Genomic DNA, 21,289 nt, shown 5'->3' with positions numbered 1-21,289 from the left:
CCCACCTTCTAGATTCAGTAATTGTTAAAAATTTTGTCACATTTACTTTACATATCTGTTATGTACATATAAATTTCTTTCACCATTTAAAAGTAAATTAATGGTGGTGAGTGAAATTTATTTTTTGGTTTTTCCTTTTTTTTTTTTTTAAGATTTTATTTATTTGAGAGAGAGAGTGAGCGAGAGAGAGCACAAGCCAGGGGGAGAGGCAGAGAGAGAGGGAGAGTGAGAAGCAGACCCCCTGCTGAGCAGGGAGCCTGACGTGGGGCTCAATCCTGGGACCCTGGTATCATGACCTGAGCTGAAGGCAGATGCTTAACCGACTGAACCACCCAGGCGCCCAATGGTTTTTCCTTTTTGAGTATTATACATTTATAAGTATATATTCTGGATGTTGCTCAGTTTTGTTTAAGGGTTTAGTTTGAAATTTACTCTTTTAAAAAAATTATAAGAAGACATATTATCTTTAGCATATATCCCAGAAAAAGGATATTCTCCGATATAGCTATGCAGCTATGATTATTCCTAGCATAATTATCAGTAATTCCCTAATATATAATACTCATACCATAGTCATATTTCTCCAACTGTTCCCAAAACCTCTTTTATTGTTTTTTTTTAAAGGATTTATTTATTTATTTTAATTTTTTTTTAAGATTTTATTTATTTATTTGACAGAGATAGAGACAGCCAGCGAGAGAGGGAACACAAGCAGGGGGAGTGGGAGAGGAAGAAGCAGGCTCACAGCGGAGGAGCCTGATGTGGGGCTCAATCCCATAACGCCAGGATCACGCCCTGAGCCGAAGGCAGACGCTTAACCGCTGTGCCACCCAGGCGCCCCTATTGTTTTTTTTTTTTTTTAATTAAATTTTTTTAGGGAGAGAGGGGCAAAGGGAGAGGGAGAGAAAGAATCTTAAGCAGGTTCCATGCCCAAGGCGAAGGTTGACGGGAGGCTTGATCTCACAACCTTGAGATCATGACCTGAACTAAAATCAAGAGTTGGATGCTTAACTGACTCAGCCACCGAGGCACCTCTTTCATTGTTTTTTTTAAATACCAAATTCAAATCAAGAGCTACCTATTGCATTTAGTTGTCTCTTGATTTTTTTTTTTAAATTATAGAACTGCCTCTCTTACCTATCTCTCCACCACTCTCCCTTTCTTACTCCGTGATACAGATTTGTTAACTCTGTTGAAAATGTCTGACATTTTTTTATTGCTGACCATTCGTTCATGGTGTAGTATAACTTTTTCCTCTATCCCCTGTATTTTCTATGAACTGGGAGTTAGGGGCTGCCTGACTAAGTTGGTTAAGCGTCGGACTCTTGACTTGGGCTCAGGACATGATCTCAGGGTTATGAGATCAAGCCCCGCATTGGGCTTTGTGCTGAGCATGGAGCCTGCTTAGAATTCTCTCTCCCTCTCCTCTGTCCCTGTACTCTTCCCCCCCCACCCCCCCATATTTAAACTGGGAGTTAGATCTAAAGGTGTTTCAGATTCAGGTTAAAGATTTTTGGAAGAGTACTTTATTTAGTAATGCTGTGTATTCATATTGTTTCATACTAAGAGCACATAATGTTTAGTTGTCCCATCATTCTGATGCTGCGCTTCATCACCAGGCTGAGGGGGTGACAACCAGATCATTTTATTGAAAAGTTATCTTTTTCTTTTTGCATCTATAAGTCATCTGTGGATGGCACTTTGGCAATAGGTAAATCTCTATTAACCTGTTTCACCTAATGATTTTAGCCTTCATTGATGCTTGCTGATTCTTGTTCAGCTGCTCATTATAAATATTAAGATTCTACATTCCTTTTGCATAGTCATCTTCTATGAAGAAGTTTCCCTCATCAATTATGGCTATTTTGTTATTTTGAAATAATGTTCTACTTGGAGAATAAATACTTAGTTTCTTCCTTTAATATAACCATTTCCAGAGGGTTAGTTATAGTTACCTCCAGAGGTGGCAAATGAGGCTGGTCTTTTTGTCTTTTTTTCTTCTTCTTCTTCTTTTTTTTTTTTTTTTTACTTTTGCGGCTTTCTCTGTACAATATCATATGTATTTATATTCTAAGTATTACATGTTTTGAACTTTGATTTCATTTAGGTTTATAGTTTGATATAAATTTGCCTTTATTATATATAAAATGTATAATATACATTTTTGTAGTAAGAAGACATGTTGGATAACAGGAAGAGCTGTAGAGTTTGCAGATATCAACTGTGGCCTTAATAAGCATGTTCTTAGCATCAATGTGAGACAGATGGTAAGTGTCATTAAAGTCATATAGTATGAATATTTTACACATAGGTTCTCAAGCATTTTTATTTGAGTGATTAAAATAAAAATCTCTCAGGAGGAAAATGTAATCACGGATTTTGTTACTAGAATTTCTCAAAGAGCTTGTGGTTGTATAAAACAACTGTATTGTAGTCCTGCTTTTCCCCTTTAATGTTTTAGTTTCTCTGCTTCTAAAATGGTTCTTCATATTTTATCTATTCTTCATGTGCAAATATTATTTGTGCACCTATTTTATGTATGGAACTATGGCTAACTGTGAGATTGGAGTATATATCATAATCTGTGTTATCAAGGAACATGGCTAATGGGGAAATAAACACATATAGATGAAAATATGTTGGTAAAGCCAACAGTGTGAGGCTCCAAAATAACCAAGCAAGACTAGTCCTGGCAGTAAGTAATGAAGGATTACAGAAAGCATTGAAGAACTCTAGAGAATTACATCTTCCTGGATTCTTTGGCCAAAAGCTGTATGTTATTTAGCAACTGGCATTTTCCCTTAAGAATATGTCTCAGAGGTCTTTCTGGGTTTCTACACACATTTGGTTTCTTCATTCTATCTTAAACTGTTTAATAGTTGCCTAGTATTCTAAAGGGTGATTTTTATCATAATTTATTTAGCCATACTCTTATCCATTGATATTGAGGATGTCTTCAGTGATCAATTATAATAGTTCTTATGTCAGGTAGATACATTTTAAGATTACTGGTTACCTTAATTTGATTACATTTTCTGTAAATGCTGGTTGGTTTTTTTTTTTTTTGTGTGTGTGACACATCCTTTGGTACCTTGATGAGATTTAGTATTTATCTTGCCCATATCACAGTGGTACACTTAAAATAATTTTGTAGGTAACTTAATCCCCAGTAAAGATAGATTGGTTTTGGTAGCATTCGTTTCTGAAAGAGATGTTTCTTGATCTTGTTTGAGATGATACAGTGTTTTGAGTCCTATGACTTCCATATATATTCCTTATAAAGAGATGCTTTTTGTTTTTCTTTCTTTTTTGTTGGTTTTAAGGAGCCAAAGTATTATTAATAAATTTGATTGTTAGTATCAATTTTCTTAGGCCTGTTCTTTCTAGATGGTTGATATTGCATATATTAAATAGAATATCTTTCTTGATTGTTATAGAAATTTGTTATTTTCTGGTATTTTTCTGTAAAGGTAAGTTATCTAAAATTAGTAGTCCTTATATAAATATAGCAGATTTATTCATAAAATGACATGGGAAATTTTTTTAGTGTTGTGTTGATGATATAGCTTTCAATAGGAAGGATTTCTTTGAAGTGGTGTTTAGTGGTATATTCACTTTATTGGCAGTATTGACTATTGCTGTACCACTGTTAGAGTTCATGTTCACTCTACAACTTTTATAAATGTCATGTTAACCCAGAATTTTTTTTTGATGTTTAAAAAAAATATATATTTATCTGTTTAAAAAAAAAACAACTCGAATTGATAAGACTTCTGCTTACCATGCTGAAATATTTTGATGATACTCAGTTAAAATTAAATAATAGAGGTAGAAGATTAATTAAGTAATAAATTAAATAATAGAGGTAGAAGAGCTTGGAAAATGTGTATATGAAATTTAAATATTCATGGTCTCATTATTAACAAAAATTTATATTATTTGTTTTTAGGTTCTTCATTTGAGCCAGTTTTTTCACATTTCTCATAATATATCAAACCTTACCCATCCTTATTTCCCATATCCTTTTAGAATACACTCTCTAGGTCAGGTATGTATGTGAAGAAGCTACATAATCTTGTTTGAACTAGTGTATTAATAAGGCTCTCTTTATGGAAAAAGGAAGATGGATAAGATCAGTTAATAAAAGAGTTGAACATTATCAAGTGAATAAATGCTATTGAAATAATCTGGATATATAAAGTAAAACTGGTACTTGGGTGGTAGTGTATGTTTTTATAGAGATTCCTCACTATACTAAATATTGTTTGGACACTTAAGCTGCTTACATGTTTATATCTTTTTCCATATAAATAGACACAATGGAAAAAGAGGTGGAAGGGATGTATGGTTTGCCAGCTGGAGGAAGTATAGGGGAAGTCTAAGATTTAGCTTTGATAATAGTGATTGGTCCCCCCCCCCCCCGATTATTAAAGTATGTATATATTATAGATTATTTGGAAAATGTGAAAGTAGTATATAAAAAGAGTAGTATGCTAAAAATAAAGTTACTTGTAATCCCATTACCCAGAGATTTCTTTACCAGTCTAATATTACAATCTAATCTAGTCCCATTTGGGTATCTGTATAAATTATATTTGGTTTTGTGTCTTGCTTTCTTTTCTAACATTGTCTTAAAAAAAAACCTGTCAATTAAATATTATCCAAAATATAGTCTTCAATGACTGTATAAGATTCCATTTTAGGAATATAAAGGGATATTGGGCTTAGTAGAGTCTAACAAATCTGGGTTCAGTCCCAGTTTTGCTACTTAAGAGCCTTAGCTTGATACTTATCCTTTCTAGTGTTTAGTTTTCTTATTTGCAAAATAGGCATAATATTACTTACTATTTTAAGAGTTAAGTAAAATCATGATCTTAACATTCTAGCTGGTGTGTGTTAGTATTTAATAAATTATACTTACTATCACCAGAAATTATTTTATCATTCCTTTCTCACTGCTTAGTTGTTTTTTAGGTTTTCTTTGTAAAAAGTTACTGTAGTTTGAACATTTCTGCGTAAATATCTATTTATATATGTAAATCTGATTATTTTTTGTGTTGAATTCCTAAAAGTGGAATTGTTGGATCAAAGAATATAAGTACAGTTGACCCTTGAACAACACAGGTTTAAACTGCCCGGATCCACTCACATGCAAATTCCTTATAGTACAGTACTGTAAATATATTTTCTTCTCTTTATATTTTTCTTAATAACATTTTCTTTTTTCTAGCTTACTTTAACCAAACAGTATGTAATACATTTACAAAATTTGTATTAATTGACTTTATATTTATATTCTATGAAAGGCTTCCAGTCAACAATAGACTATTAATAGTTAAATCAGAAGCTTTCAGTGAATTTTTGACTGGGTGGTCTGTGTTCTTAACACCTCTCCAACATTGTTCAAACGTCAACTGTAATTTCAGATTTCTTGATACATAGTGCCAGTTTGCTTTCTAGAAAGGTTATACTAGTTTATTCTCATTACAGTGTATGAGAATTCCTATTTCATTATAGCCCTGCCAACAATGGCTATTATTATTTCAAAAATTATTTTTTATCTATTAGGCAACATAACAATAATATTTGACATTACAGTAATATTCTCTCTTAAAAAAAAAGAGAGAGGATGGGTGTGGAGCCTAATGTGAGGATCCTGAGATTAAGACCTGAGTTGAGAGATCAAGAGTCAGACGTGTAACTGACTGAGCCACCCAGGCACCTCAAGTAATATTTTTTTAACTTCATTTTATTAATGGGGTTAAACTTTTAAATTTTTATTGAGTATTACTCTTTCTTTTTAGAATTCTATACCTGTTCTTAGTTCTTTTTCCTTACCTTAATCCTTCATTTAGCGGAAATTTATTGAGTGCTTACTATGTGTTAGACATCGTTTTGGTATTGGTATATAGTTTTGGTACTCATTATTTAGTTTAGTGATCGCAGGGCAGGAGTGAACAGAATTACCAAAATCTTTTGTCTTCAAAGAGCTGACTTTCTAGTGTAAGGGTATATACAGACATTAAACAAAATAAACATCGAGATTCTAGAGTAGTAATTTCCTTGGAGAAAAAAAATAAAGGGAGATGGAGAGAATGTGCGTGTGTACGGTTTTGCATAGGATGCTTAGGGGAAACCTCGCTACAAAGGTGCCATAAGTAAAGTCTTGTAAGGAGTGAGTCAGGTAGGTATCTGGGGGAAGTGCATTTCAGGCTATGAATTAAGTATAAGGGCATGAAATAGGAGAATACTGGGTGAATTTAAGAAAGAACAAGAGGGAGAGTAGCAAGAAATGATTTGAAAGAGTTATTAGGGAACTAGACTGTTTAGTATTGTAAGTAGGCCATTTTAAGAACTTGGGCTTTTACTCTATGTGAAATGCAGAGGTATTGGAGGCTTTAAAGCAAACCTTTGACTTAGGATCTACTGTTTCAACAGGGTCCCTGTCAATATTCAATCTGGCTTCTTTGCAGAAATTAGTGAACTAATTCTAAATTTCGCATGTAAATCCAAGGGGCTCAGAATAGTCAAAAGTCTTGGAAAGGAAGAGCAAAGCTCAAAGACTCACTTTTCCTGATTTTATTTTACTTTTTAAAATATTTTATTTATTTGTCAGAGAGACAGAGAGACAGAGTACAAGCAGAGGGAGAAGCAGGATCCCCACTGAGCAAGGAGCCCGATGTGGGACTCAATCCCAGGACCCTGAGATCATGACCTGAGCCGAAAGGCAGATGCTTAACCACCTAGGTGTCCCCTGTTTTTAAAACTTAACTACAAATCAAGATGATGTGATACTGGCATAAGAGTAGATGTATAGACCAGTGAAATAGAATTGAGAATACAGCAATAAACCCTTACAGTTATGGTCAATTGATTTTTGACATGGGTACCAAGACCATTCATTGGAGAAAGAATAGTCTTTTCAACAGATGGCACTGGGGCAACTGGATATCCACATGAAAAAGAATTAACTTAGACCACTATCTCATACCACATACAAAAATTAAGTAAAAATGGATTAAAGACCTAAACATAAAAGCTAAAACTGTACAACTCTTTGAAGAAAACATAGGCATAAATCTTTGTGCTTTTGTTTAAGCAGTGGTTTCTTTCTTTTTTTTTTTTTTTAAGAAAAAGATTTTATTTATTTATTTGACAGAGAGACAGCCAGCGAGAGAGGGAACACAGGCAGGGGGAGTGGGAGAGGAAGAAGCAGGCTCCCAGCGGAGGAGCCTGATGTGGGGTTCGATCCCAGGACCCTGAGCCCAAAGCAGACGCTTAACGACTGAGCCACCCAGGCGCCCCTAAGCAGTGGTTTCTTAGATAGGACACCAAAAGTGTAAGTGACAAAAGAAAAATATAGGTAAATTCATTAAGATAAAAAGTGTTTGTGCTTCAAAGGACACCATCAAGAAAGTGAAAGGATAACCCACAGAATGGGAGAAGATATTTGATAAAGGACTCATATCCAGAATGCATAAAGCATTCTTACAGCTGAATAATACCGACAAGTAACCCTTAACTTTAAAAATGGGTAAAGGATCTGAATAGACATTTCTTTAGATAAAATATACAAATGCTAATAAGCACATGTAACAATGGTCAACAGCATTAATCATTAGGGAAATGCAGGTCAAAAGTACAATGAGGGAAGAAAAAACCAACTAAAAAACTACAATGAGATACCATTAGGGTCATAATCAGAAAGGTGGATAATAACAGGTGTTGGTGAGGATATAAGGAAATGGGAATCCCCATACATTGTTGGTGGAAATTGAAAATGGTGCAGCCACTTTGGATAACAGTCTGGCACTTCTTCAGATGATTAAACATAAGCGTTGTCATATGACTTGACTATATTTTGAATTTAGAACTGCCAAGATTTGCTGAATGATCAGATGAAGTGTAAAGGAAAGAGGAGGCAAAAATGACTCTTAGTTTTTTGGCCTCAGCAACTAGAAATTGCCATTAGCTGAAACTGGAGGATTGTAGATAGGACAGATCTGCATTGGAAGATTGAGATCACTTTTAGTAGACATGCCTGGTTTGAGATGTCTATTAGATATACAAAGTGGATATATTTAGTAGGTGGTTTGATAAGTGTCTGGGGTCAGGAAAGAGGTGCAGCTTGGAGATATAAATTATTAGCATTTTTGTTAATGTTTAAAGCCATGAGACTAGGTGAGGTCACCAAAGAAGTGGGTAAATCACAGAAAAGAAGAGAACCTGGGGCTAAGCCCTGGAACAGGTCATTTTTCTAAGTGGAATGATGAGAAAATTCTGATAATGGCTCTGTTCTTAAAAGAAGGTAATGTCCTTAGGACATTCTTTGAGGGAGGGGTTTATCAGCTGTGTAAATGCTGCTGGTAGGTTTACACCATTAAATTTAATTTTTATTTTCCGATTGCTGGTGTAGAGAAATATAGTTTAGCAATTTTGCTAAATTATCTGGGTAATAGGTACTCAGTAGTATTGCCTGTGAATAGTGATAGTTCTATTACTTTTTTTCCAATCCTTACAACTTTTATTTCCTTTTCAAGTCTTAATGCACTGGCTGTGATCTCTGGTACAATGTAGTACTGTAGAATAGAAATGGTGATAGCAGTCATCTTATTTCTGATTACAGAGGGTAAACTTGTAGCATTTCATAATTATGTATGAGGGGTGTGTGTGTGTGTGTGTTTTGTAAATGCCTTTATTCCCTTCTATTTGTAGTTTGAGAGGATGTTGACTTTTTTCAAATTGTTTTTCTACATATATTGAGTTGATTATGTGATTTTTCTGCTTTATTTTGGTAATGCCAGGTATTGCATTGATTAATTTTCAAATATTAAAAGAACTTTATAATCTAAATTCAGGTTAGTTGTGATACATTTTTATAAATAACTAATTTTTATATTTTTTATAACATATCACTCACAATTTATGTATTACTACTGTAATATTTTGCTTAGGAATTTTGCATCTATTTTCATAAGTGAAATAGGCCTGTAATTTTTTTCTTTTAATATCCTTGTAAGGTTTTGATACCAGGGTTAGGTTGACCTCATAAAATGAGTTGGGAAGTGTTTCTCTTTGACTAGTCTCTAGAAGAGTTTGTGTAAGATTGGTATTACAGGTTACTTAGTGGAATTTACTGACGAAGCTACCTAGACCCTACGGTTTTCTTTGTGGGAAGGTTTTAAGTTATAGATCCATCTCTTTAATAGATACAGGACTATCAGATCTATTTCAGAAATGGTATGATGTGTGTTTTTTAGAAATGTGCATTCCATTTAAAGCTTAAAATTTATTTGCATAAAATTGTTTATGATCTCTCTCTTTTTTGAATATGTCTGTGGACTGGATAATGATGTCCCCTCTTTCATGTCTGATACTGGTAATTTGTACCTTCTCTCTCCCTTTTCTTTCTTTTTTTTTTTTTTAATAAAGATTTTATTTATTTATTCAACAGAGATAGAGACAGCCAGCGAGAGAGGGAACACAAGCAGGGGGAGTAGGAGAGGAAGAAGCAGGCTCATAGCGGAAGAGCCTGATGTGGGGCTCGATCCCACAACGCCGGGATCACGCCCTGAGCCGAAGGCAGATGCCCAACCGCTGTGCCACCCAGGCGCCCCTCTCTCTCCCTTTTCTGATCACTCTTGCCAGGGATTTGTTATTCTTAATAACGGTTTTTTTTTTTTTTTAACTAGTTTAGATTTCAGAGAACCATCTTTTGATATTTTTGATCCCTATTATTGTGTATTTGTTTTCTATTTTGTATTTGCTGTTTGTTATTTCCTTTCTAGTTTCTTTGGGTTTGATTTGTTGCCCCTTGCCGCCAACTGCTTATCGAATGTTTGGACAGTTGATTTTTCATCCTTTGTTTTTTCCTAATATATGCATTTGTGTGTATTTTTTTTAAATAAAGATTTTATTTATTTATTTGAGAGAGAGAGAATGAACAGAGGGGATAGGAATGGGAGAGGGAGAAACAGAGTCCCTGCTCAGCAGGGAGCCTGATGCTGGGACTTGATCCCAGGACGCTGGGATCATGACCCTGAGCCAAAGGCAAATGCTTAACCAACTGAGCCACCCAGGCACCCGGCATGTATGCATCTTTTTCTGTGCATGACTTAGGTTTATCTCACAAGTTTGGATATATTTATTTGGTTAAAATATTTTCTATTAATATTAATCTAATTATTTTTAAAATTTTCATTTATTTATTTTTAAAAAATATTTATTTAGAAAGTGCTGGGGGGGGGCACCTGGGTGGCTCAGTCGTTAAGCGTCTGCCTTCAGCTCAGGGCGTGATCCCGGTGTTCTGGGATCGAGCCCCACATCGGGCTCCTCTGCTGGGAGCCTGCTTCTTCCTCTCCCACTCCCCCTGCTTGTGTTCCCTCTCTCGCTGGCTGTCTCTGTCTGTCAAATAAATAAAATCTTTAAAAAAAAAAAAAGTGCTGGGGGGGGACAGGAGAAGGGAGAGGGACAGAGTGGGAGGGAGAGGGACAAGCAGACTCTGAGCTGAGTGCAGAGCTGGACCCGGGGCTTGATCTCCCATCCCTGAAATCATGAACTGAGCTGAAATCAAGAGTTGGATGCTTAACCCACTGAGCCACCCAGACGTCCTTTAACTATTATCTTAAATTGATGTTACCATTTCACTAACATAGTGGAATTCTTCTTTGACTCAAGTATAGGAGTGTATTTCTTAATTTTCAAACAACTGTGTTTTCTAGTTATATTTTAGTTACTAATTTCTAGTATAATTCCATGTGTACTTGAAAATAAAGTATATTCTGTGGTTATTTGGTCCAGTGTTGTATAGATCTATTAAGTCAAACTATTTGTTGATCTTCTGTGTCCTTATTGTTCATCCCTTCTTTTTTTCCTATTTTGTTGGGGGTGCTCCTTTTTCTAATAGTTACAGAGGGAGCAGTTTTACAAGTTGAATACAAACTTAGAATTGTAGAATTGTTACATCTTCCTGGTGAATTTATTCATTGACTTTTATCATTGACATGTAACATCAATAGTGATTTAGATAAGGGCAATTTTTATCTTTTTTGGAAAACAGTTTAATATTTGACATAAAAAGAACAACATAAATCACAGGGAAAATCAGAGCCTTTCTTGGCTTCTTTTTCACTATTTTTGTTTAGAATGGCGTGTATTTTGAAATGAATATAGGAGAAGGTACCAGAACCTTTTGGTTGTGTAAGATCTCTAGCACTCTTTTTTTCCCTTTTAAAAAATTTTTTAAGTTTTTAATTCAAGTGTAATTAACATACAGTGTTATATTAGTTTCAGGTGTACAATATAATGATTCAATAATTCTATGCATTTCTTAGTGCTCATCAATATAAGCATACTCTTAATCCCCTTTATTTCACCCATCGCCTGACTTACCTCCCCTCTGGCAACCACCATTTTGTTCTCTGCATTTAAGAGTCTGGCTTTTTTTTTTCCCCCTTGGTTCATTTGTTTTGTTTCTTCAATTCCACATAGAGTGAAATCATATGATATTTGTCTTTCTCTGACTGGCTATTTCACTTAGCATTATACCTTCTAGGTCCGTCCGTGTTGTTGCAAGTGGCAAAATTTCATTCTTTTTTGTGGCTGAGTAATATTCCACTGTGTATGTGTGTATGTACACATCCCACATCTTTATCTAATCATCTATTCATGGATACTTGGGCATGGAGGCTTGAATTCATGACCTTGACATCAAGACCTGAGCTGAGATCAAGAGTTGGACGTTTAATGGACTAAGCCATCCAGGCGCCCTTATGTCTTGGCTATTGTAAATAAAGCTTCAATAAATATAGGGGTTCATGTATCTTTTTGAATCAGTGTTTTCATTTTCTTTGGGTAAATACCCAGTAGTGGGATTACTGGATCATATGGTAATTCTATTTTTAATTTTTTGAGGAACCTCCAAAAAAACAAATAATCTGATTAAAAATGGGCAGAAGAATAGACATTTTTCTAAAGAAGACATACAGATAGGCAACAGACAAATGAAAAGATGCTCAACATCACTAATCATTGGGGAAATGCAAATTAAAACCACAATGAGATACCACTTTACACCTGTCAGGATTGCTGAAATCAAAAAAATAATAAGTGTTGATGAGGATTTGGACAAAAAGGAACCCTCGTGCACTGTTGATAGATAAGATAATTTTAGGGTAGTTGTAGAAATGGTGGAAGCAGGGGCGCCTGGGTGGCACAGCGGTTAAGCGTCTGCCTTCGGCTCAGGGCGTGATCCCGGCGTTATGGGATCGAGCCCCACATCAGGCTCCTCCACTATGAGCCTGCTACTTCTTCTCCCACTCCACCTGCTGTGTTCCCTCTCTCGCTGGCTGTTTCTATCTCTGTCAAATAAATAAATAAAATCTTTAAAAAAAAAAAAAAGAAATGGTGGAAGCAAAGACCTCTTTATGAAAGAGTGGAGGAAGAAAAATTGGAGACAGTTGCTGTATGTTGTACATATTTTCCCCTAATTTTGTTTCTGATACATAGGTCTTTTACATTTAAATGTGTCTAGATGTGTTAATAGTTTTTTCTTTATAACTTCCTCTTTGTACTTTTTGCTTCTATAGTTTATTTTCCTTGCTCCATGGAACTTATATTCCTGAACAGTGCTGTCCAATAGAAGTTTATGCACTGATGGAATAGTTTACTATTTCTGCTCTCCAATATGGTAATCATTAATCACATGTAGAAATTGAGCATTTGAGGGGCGCCTGGGTGGCACAGCGGTTGAGCGTCTGCCTTCGGCTCAGGGCGTGATCCCGGCGTTATGGGATCGAGCCCCACATCAGGCTCCTCCGCTGTGAGCCTGCTTCTTCCTCTCCCACTCCCCCTGCTTGTGTTCCCTCTCTCGCTGGCTGTCTCTGTCTCTGTCAAATAAAATAAATAAAATCTTTAAAAAAAAAATTGAGCATTTGAAATGTGAGTAGTATGTCTACTCAGAATTTTTTTTTCAGAATTAAACTTTTCATTTTGAGATTATAGATTAACATGTGGTTCTAATTCACGAATACAGGGAAATCTCCTGTGCTCTTTACCCAGTTCCCAGAAACATCTTTGCACAACTATACTATGGTATCACAACCAGGATATTGTCATTAATATAGAACATTTCCATCACTACAAGAGTTCCCCAACTTACCCTTGTATAGCCACACCCACTTGCCCTCCTCTCCCATCGCTTCCTTAACTCTTGGCAAATCATTAATCTGTTCTCTCTGTAATTTTGTCATTTCAAAAATGGTATGTTAATGGGATCATTCCATATATAGCCTTTTGGGATTGGCTTTTTTCCACTCAGCATAACTCTGGAATTTCATCCAGGTTGTTTTTGTGTATCATTAGTTTGTTCCTTTTTATTGCTAACTTGTATTTCATGGAATGGAAGTAATTTGTTCAACTGTTCACCCATTGAAGGACATCTGAATTGTTCTCTAGTTTTTAGTTATAATGAATAAAGCTGCTATAAACTTTGGGTGAACGTAGTGTTTCATTTCTCTTAGATAAATGCCTATAAATGCAGTTGCTGAATTGTTATATAATGTTGCGTGTTTAGTTTTTAAAGAAACCTCCAAACTCTTTCCCAAAGTGGCTGTACTGTTTTCATTCCTAGCAGAGTGTATGAGCCATCCAGTTTCTCTGTATCCTTGCCAACATTTTGTGTTGTCATTAGTTTTTATGTTAGCCAGTTTGATAGATGTGAAGTTATATCTCATTGGGCGTAGTTTTAATTTGCATTTACTTAATGCTTAATAATGTTGCGCATCTCTTGTGCGCCTGTTTGCCATTCGTATATTCTTTTGGTGTTACGCTTTTTGCCCATTTTCTAATTGAATTGTTTGGCTTTTACTGTGGAGTTTTGGTAAGTTTTTTATATATTTCAGATAGTAGTCCTTTGTTGGATATATGGTATGCAAATATTTCCTCTAATCTGTAACTTTTCATTTTCTTAAAAAGGTCTTTCACAGAGCAAAAGTTTTTAATTTTGATGAAGTATATTTTATCCGTTTTTCCTTTTATTGATCATACTTGTAGTGTTTTGTTTAGTTCTAGGTCCTGGAGATGTTCTCCTGTTTTTTTTTTTTTTTTCCTGAGATGTTTATAGTTTTATGGATTTAAGTTCTTGATCCATTTTGAGTTAATTTTTCTATAAAGTGTGAGACTGAGGTCAAAGTTTATTTTTTTTAATCTGTGGATGTCCACTTGCTGCCGTTTCATTAGTTGAAAAGACTATCTTTTTTTCCATTAAATTGCTTTTATGCTTTTGTCAAAAGCCAGTTGGGTATATTTATGTTGGTGTATTTCTAGGTTCTCACTTCTGTTTCCAAATCTATAATCTGTTTTCAGATCTATATGTCTGTCCCTCTACTGACACCATACAGCCTTGGTTAGTGTAATGATATAACAAATTGTGAAATTGAGTTGACTGATTTCTCTCTTTCAAAAATGTATTAGCTATTCTAGTTCCTTTGTCTTTCCATTTAATTTGAGAATAATCTTGTCCATATCCATAAAAAAATCTGAGAATAATCTTGTCCATATCCACAAAAACTCTTCCTGGGGTTTTGATAGGAATTCTGTGTATCAATTTGGGAAGAATTGACATCTTTATTATGTTCCATCCTCTAGTCCGTGAACATGCTGTGTCTTTCCATTTATTTAGATCTTTGATTTCTTTCGTCAGTGTTTTATAGTTTTCATCACACAAAGTTCTGTAGTGATATCCTTTTTTTCGTTCCTGATATTGGTAGTATGTGTCTTCTCTCTTTTTTTCTTTGTCAGTCATGTTAGAGGTTTGTCATTTTTATTTTTAAAGAACTATCAGTTTGTTTCATTGATTTTTCTTTTTTGCTTTTCTGTTTTCAGTTTTATTCATTTCTGCTCTTATCTTTATTCTTCCCTTCTGCTAGCTTTGGGTTTGTTTTGATCTTCTTTTTCTAGGTAATTGTGGTGGGGGCTTAGATTATTGATTTGAGACTTTTCCTCTTTTGTAATGTTGTATGCATTTGGTTATAAATTTGCTATAAATTTCCGGCATTGCTGCTTTAGCTGTGTCCTACAAATTTTGATACAGTATGTTTTCATTTTCATTCATTTCAATGTATTTTTAAATTTTTTTTGAGACTTTCTCTTTGACACATGGATTATTTGGTATATTGCTTAAGTTCCAAGTGTTTGGAAATTTATCGGTTATCTCTCTGTTAATTGATTTCTAGTTTGATTGCATTGTGGTCAGAGAGTACACTTTGTATGATTTCAGTTCTTTTAAATTTGCTGGGTTTTGTTTTAAAGCCTAGGATATGGTCTTTCTTGGTACATATTTGGTGGGCACTTGAAAATAATGTATTCTGCTCTCGTTGGGTGGAGTGTTCTATAAGGGTTGATTATCCTTAATTGATGGTGTTATTGTGCTCTCTGTCCTTGTTCATACTCTGTCTAGTTATTCTATCAGTTGTTGAGAGAGGGATTTGAAGCTTCTGTAATTGTGGATCTGTCCATTTCTTATTTCAGTTCTGTCAGCTTCTGCTTCACTTATTTAGTGGCTCTTTTGTTTGGTGCATACACAGTTAGGGTTGCTGTGCCTTCTTGGTGTACTGATCCTTTATGATTATATAATGTCCTTCTCTGTCTCTGGTAATTTTTTCCCCCTCTGAATTCTACTTTCTGTGCTATTAATATAGAAAGGTGTAATTTAACTTAATTGTTGTGTGGCCAGTGGCTGCCGTATTGACAATGCTGTTCTGGAAGATGGAGAGAGCTATGATACAGTAAATTTAATTAAAAGGTAAATTTTATAGAATGGGTGTTAAGGGACAATGGGTGGTTAGAGGAAAGGGAGATGGGGGCAGAGGGAGTGGGGGGACATGATTTTAAATTGGGTAATCAAGGAAGAAATCATTGTGATACTTGAATAAAGATTTGAAGGAGTGGGAGTGCAAATATCCTGGGGAAGAGTATATCAAAGGCTAGCAGGGAGATGGGCTACTGTAAGAACTTTAGCTTTTACTGAGTGACGTGGAGAACCACTTAAGGATTTAGAGCAGACCTTGATTCATTCTGACTTGTTGTGTGTTGCTTTATGTATGTATGTTGTATGTTGTACAAAGATCATTCTGGCTGATCATTCTGGCTTGAAAATAGACTGTAAGAGACAAGGGTTGGAAGCAGAGAGAGCATTTAGGACCCCAGAATATGAGTGAATGATGACAGTAGCCAGACCAAATGGTTAGAGCAGATTTTGGGGAAAATATCAGGCATTTAGTTTTGGATATGTTAAATTTGAAATGTTTATTAGATAGATCCAAGTGGAGAAAGCAAGTAAACTGTCTGGGGTTCTCTGGAACAATGAGTCCCTGCCCTTGTGGAGCTTACTTACACTTTACTTGAACATGGGTAGTAAATACAATAAAAAAATGAGTGAAACATACTCCGTTAGAAGATGATAAGTCTTATGAGAAAATTCAAGTAAGGAAAGTAGGATGAATGGTGTTGGGGGACTGACTTCTTGAGTGGATAACATTTGAGTAATGGTAGGAAGGTGTTGAGGAAATAAACTTTTATAGATATCTGAGAGAGTAGTAGGTAGAGGGAGCCAAATGTAAAGGTTCCCAGCAGGGAGCATGGCTGGTGTGTTTGAAGAAGAGCAAGGAGGCGAAGTGTGGCTGGAGCAACACTGAGCAAGGCAAACAGGTTTAGGGATGACAGTACTGAAGTAACACATGTCTGAGTTATGGGCCCTTTAAAGGGTTCTGGCTTTTACTCTGAGTGAGATGGGAAGCCAGTAGATAGTTAAGCAGAAGATATGTGTGATCTGACCTGTAGTTTAACTGAGTCACACTGATTACTACAGAAAGATAGACTGAAGGGACAAGAAGATTGGTTTGGAGACTTACAATAATCTAGGCAACAGGCTGTGGTGGCAGTGAGATAGTGAGGAAGGGTCATATTCTGGATGCATTTTGAGGGTTGCATTGACAGAATTGGCTTACTGGTTGGATGTGGGATGAGAGGAGTTAGGGATTATTCCAAGATTTTTGACCTGAGCATTTGGAAGAATAGAGTTGTATCAATTGAGACGGAAAATACTGAGAAGAGCGGATGATCAGGAGCTCAGTTTCGGACATGTTAAGTTTTGAAGTTTTGAAGGCGGTGATCAGGAGCTCAGTTTTGGACATGTTAAGTTTATAATGCCTATTAGACATCCAAATGTAGGTGTTCAGTAGGCATTGTCATTGTGAATACTGTTTTATGGTTTTCAAAAATGAAATAATGACATTAAAGCAGTGTATCACTGTTGTGAAAATTCATTATATTTGTTAATATCTTGATTTTTAACATGTTCAATCCTGGCAAAACTTGAATATTTTGCAGAGAGAGAAGTTGTCTGACTGCTTTTTGGCTTTGCTACCAGAGTTGGTGGTACTTTCTTAGAGTTAAATAAAGATGTCATTCCGATTTTAGAAATGGAAATATAACTATATAGTCTGAGTGTTTTTACTTGCTTTCTATTTTAGGTCCTATTACTGCTGGATTGTGCAAGATATTTAACCATGTTTTCTTTGAGGTATGACTTAAATATCAAACATCTTAAATAAGAAAAGGGAAACATTTTAGTTTTGGAAGTCAGAATGCCAAGGAGAAGGAAAAATCTTGGGGGAAATCCTTTTCAGAAGACTGCAAGCTCTAAGGAAGTTGTCGTATCCGGTGTTGCTAGTCATGAGGAGCCAACTACTACTCTTCCTTCCATGTGTGAGACAAAAGTTGATCAGGAGGAACTCTTCACCAGTATCTCAGAGATGTTTTCTGATCTGGATCCCGATGTAGTGTATTTGATGCTTTCTGAATGTGATTTCAAAGGTGAGAAAAAGTTTAGTTTGAACCCATTGCATCGTATAAGAAGACTTCATGTACTGTGTTGTGACCAGTAGTAATATAGAAAAATAACTGCCTTATTTCTGTTTTGTTAATTTATTGAGCACCTGCTCTGGGCAAGATACTAAGTTGGTATTGCGAGTGATATGAAGAAGAAAGCATAGCTTTTTCTGCTTTCAAGAAATATACAGTTCTAGATATAAGATGTACATATAGATACCGTATTTTATGTTTTATTTCTTTTTATCTTCCCTCTAGAACAGGTTGGCACTATTAACATTTTGGACCGGATTATTCTTTGTTGTGAGGGGCTTTCCTGGGAATCATAGGATGTTTAGCAGCATCCGTGGCCTATCCTCTGTAGAGTCCAGTAACAACCATCAGCAGCCTATTGTGACAATTAAAAATGCCTCCATCTATTGTCATATGTCCCTTGGGGACCAGAATCATCCCCAGTTGAGAACCACTGTCTTAGGATGTAAGCTCCATAAAGACAGATTTTATAAACTGTTTTTACTGCTGTATCCCCAGCCCCTAAAATAGCAATGATTCAGATAGAACCTCAGTAAATATTTATTGAGTGAAAAGATAATTGTAATTGTGGGAATGAGAACTGATTAGGAGTTGATGCTGAGAGAACAGTGTTTCACAATACTGGCTTTGGAGTCAAGAAACCTGGGTTATATTTCCAGTTCTGCCACTTAAGCTCTCTGGGTCTGTTTTCTTATCTGTTAATGAGAAAAATAGTAGTATGTACCTCATAGGACTTTTTTGGTGAGAATTGAGTTGTGGTGTTTTTTTTTTTTTTTTTGTAAAGTTTTCAGTATAGTGTTATTAATAACTTGTAATAAATTGTTTAGAAGTATTTTGGCAGATAGACAAGCTATCAAAGTTGACTGAATGAATAAATTAAATGTTGATGCTTAGTGTTGCTATTGACCATGATTAGTATAAGATAAAATTATTTTAGATTGGGGAAGTTTTGCTAATGCATGAGAACTTCCATTTTTATTCATTACATGGACTGTGATGTGAGCATATCTTAACTATCTTGTTATGATACATATGCTAAAAAAGTTTTCAGCAGTCCACATGATGCTCAGAAATGATAGTATATAGAATTTTATGTGTGACTTCAACATTTATTTCCTAATGTTGAGGTGTTTAAAATTTGTTTCACATACACTAACATAGTAATGAGGAATTACAAAAAAAAAAAATTTACCTTTATATCCTAACAAAAAACATTTCTCTTTTCCAGGATCTTCTCTATACCTTGTTCATAAATACTGATATTTTGAGTATTTTGCATAATCGTATTGATTTAATTATGTATTCTGCTTTTTAAACTTAATATAAGCATTTTTTCAGTGTTGCTGTGATCTTTATTTTTAATAGCTTTCTAATATTCCCCTGAATTGTTGTGTTCTAATTTTTTTAATTATATCTAAGTTTTTCATGACTAATTAATACAGCAGTGGACATCTTGGTATAAATCGCTTTTCCCTTCTTTTGGTTTTTTCCTTAGTCCCAGCGTTTTATTTTCATATGTCACGAGGTAAGAGCAGTTTTTAGTTCTTGGAAACATACCACTAAATTGCCTACCAAACAGGAGTGCTGATTGGTTGTACTGCTAACACTGTTAAAGTATAGTGGTTTCATCACAGCCTTTTCGGCATTGTGTAGTGTTACTTCAGGATTTTAATAGGAATAAAATTTTGCTTTTTCTTAATTTGTTTTTTTCTTTAAATAAATAGGATTATTGAGCATTTTTGTACATGATTGTGTATTAATTTTTGTATTCTTGTGTGAATTGTTTATTCATGTGTTTTTCGTTGTTTTATACCATTGTTTTAATTTTTTCCAACACTCTGTGTAAGGACTTTTCTTTTGTGTGATACATATATCCTGATCTTTTACTTATTTTTACTTAGTACCGTTTTTTATTATATACACGTTAATTTTTTTGGTTGACCTCATGGATTTTCTATTATGTAGATTTTCTTTGTAGAAATATCTATGTTTGCTTGCGTGCATGCGTTCGTTCTTTTTTTCTTCCTTTCTTTTTTTTCCCGTGTTTAGGGCTTCTAACTTCTGTACTATTGCTATAATATCCTAACTTGTCTCTCTGCCAGGCTTGCCCCTCCAATCCCTCTTTGTTTTTCTTCTTAAGGGAACATTAATTGGGTGCTTACTAGGTGCCAGTCCTTGTGCACAGCACATTTTCATGGATTATCTCATTTAATCCTCACAACAACCCTATGAGGTAGGTACTTTGATTAGCCCCATATTGCAAATGAGAAAATCAAGGCATAGGAAAATTAAGTAACTTGTTCAAAGGGTCATAGCCAGCAAGTAGAGTTTTAAGTGTTGGTTTTCTGACTCCAGACCAGAGCTGTACCTCCTGTGCTGTGCTTCCTTTTCGTGTTTATTTTCCATAAAACAAAGCACAAAAATAAGCAAAACTCCAAATTTTAAATGCCTAACAATTCTAATTCTGTATTTGTATTATAACAGAAAGAGCTCAGCATTGGAGTCAGACATACCAGTCCTGGCTCTGTCACTTAGGATCTGTGTGACTTGGGCCAAGTTAATATACTTTTTGAACTTCATTTTCTTCATCTATTTGCTAGAAATACTATACCCCCTAGTATTATTTGATGGTTCATTGAGGAGATACATATAAAGCTCCTGGCTCAAATATGGTGACTGATAGTTTCCCTAGAAAGTAAAATTGATATGTCCTACCATGACGTATAGCACTTTTTCCAATTCTACTTAATCTTTTCCAGTTTTGTCTCCTTTATCTACCATACTACTGTGTACCCACACTCCAGCCAACTTCTCTAAATACCTTAAACATGCTTTATGTTTTCAAGACTGGCTTTGCCTTTCCCTTTTGTGTCTGACAAGTTTGTTTTTAATCTTCAAGTCCCAGTTCACATATTACCTTATGTGAAATCTTTCCTTATTCTCCTATAAGGCTGCTATGGCATTTGTGTTTTACTAAAAGTGTGTATTATTTAATCTATATTATATTATAATGTAATTGTCTTTTAATTATCTTTAATTGCCTCCATTAGACTGCAAAAATCCCTTTAGTGTAGTAAGAACTATGTCTTATTTACTTTGAAGAGAGTATGTCTGATATGTAGTACATGCTGATACCTATTTTTTGTATTAAGTGAAATTCATAGTATAAACCATATAAACAAATTAGATTTACAGGAGAGTACTTAAAATCTTAATATTTAAAAGGATAGGCAGTAGCTAAGTGTTTGTTGAATAAATTAACTGGTTTTTGGGTGTTTATAAATAACCGTAATATATGCGGTTATAGGTATTTTTAGATAAAATTTATAGATATTTAGGTTTATTCATATTTATCAGAGATTATCTA

The 21,289-nt window shown here is 34.9% G+C and overlaps 1 protein-coding gene across 17 annotated transcripts in view; it reads left to right on the top strand.

Moving 5' to 3' along the window:
• Positions 1–21,289, top strand: part of N4BP2 (NEDD4 binding protein 2) — an 86,325-nt gene that overhangs the window by 10,997 nt on the left and 54,039 nt on the right. For 11 of the 17 annotated variants that reach the window (XR_015725521.1, XR_015725522.1, XM_087864189.1 and 8 more), the window contains exons 2-3: positions 2,171–2,267; positions 17,532–17,874. The exons of 1 other annotated variant lie outside the window; for it this stretch is intronic. Coding sequence is in view for 12 of the 16 variants with exons in the window: in XM_087864189.1 (XP_087720315.1) it covers positions 17,646–17,874 (229 nt within the window). In the remaining 4 variants the exon portion in view is untranslated. Of the gene's footprint in view, positions 1–2,170; positions 2,268–3,949; positions 4,049–9,558; positions 17,875–20,062; positions 20,156–21,289 lie in introns of those variants that run through there. 5 more of the 17 variants (XM_087864185.1, XM_045815840.2, XM_045815837.2 and 2 more) reach the window with 5 other exon arrangements.

The sequence above is a fragment of the Ursus americanus genome, chromosome 8, assembly GCF_024610735.1.
Source record: "Ursus americanus isolate L20-20 chromosome 8, mUrsAme1.1.p, whole genome shotgun sequence".
In the NCBI taxonomy this organism is placed as follows: domain Eukaryota; kingdom Metazoa; phylum Chordata; class Mammalia; order Carnivora; family Ursidae; genus Ursus; species Ursus americanus.
Note: the sequence above shows the minus strand (reverse complement) of the source record. Positions and strands in the feature narration are given on the sequence as shown.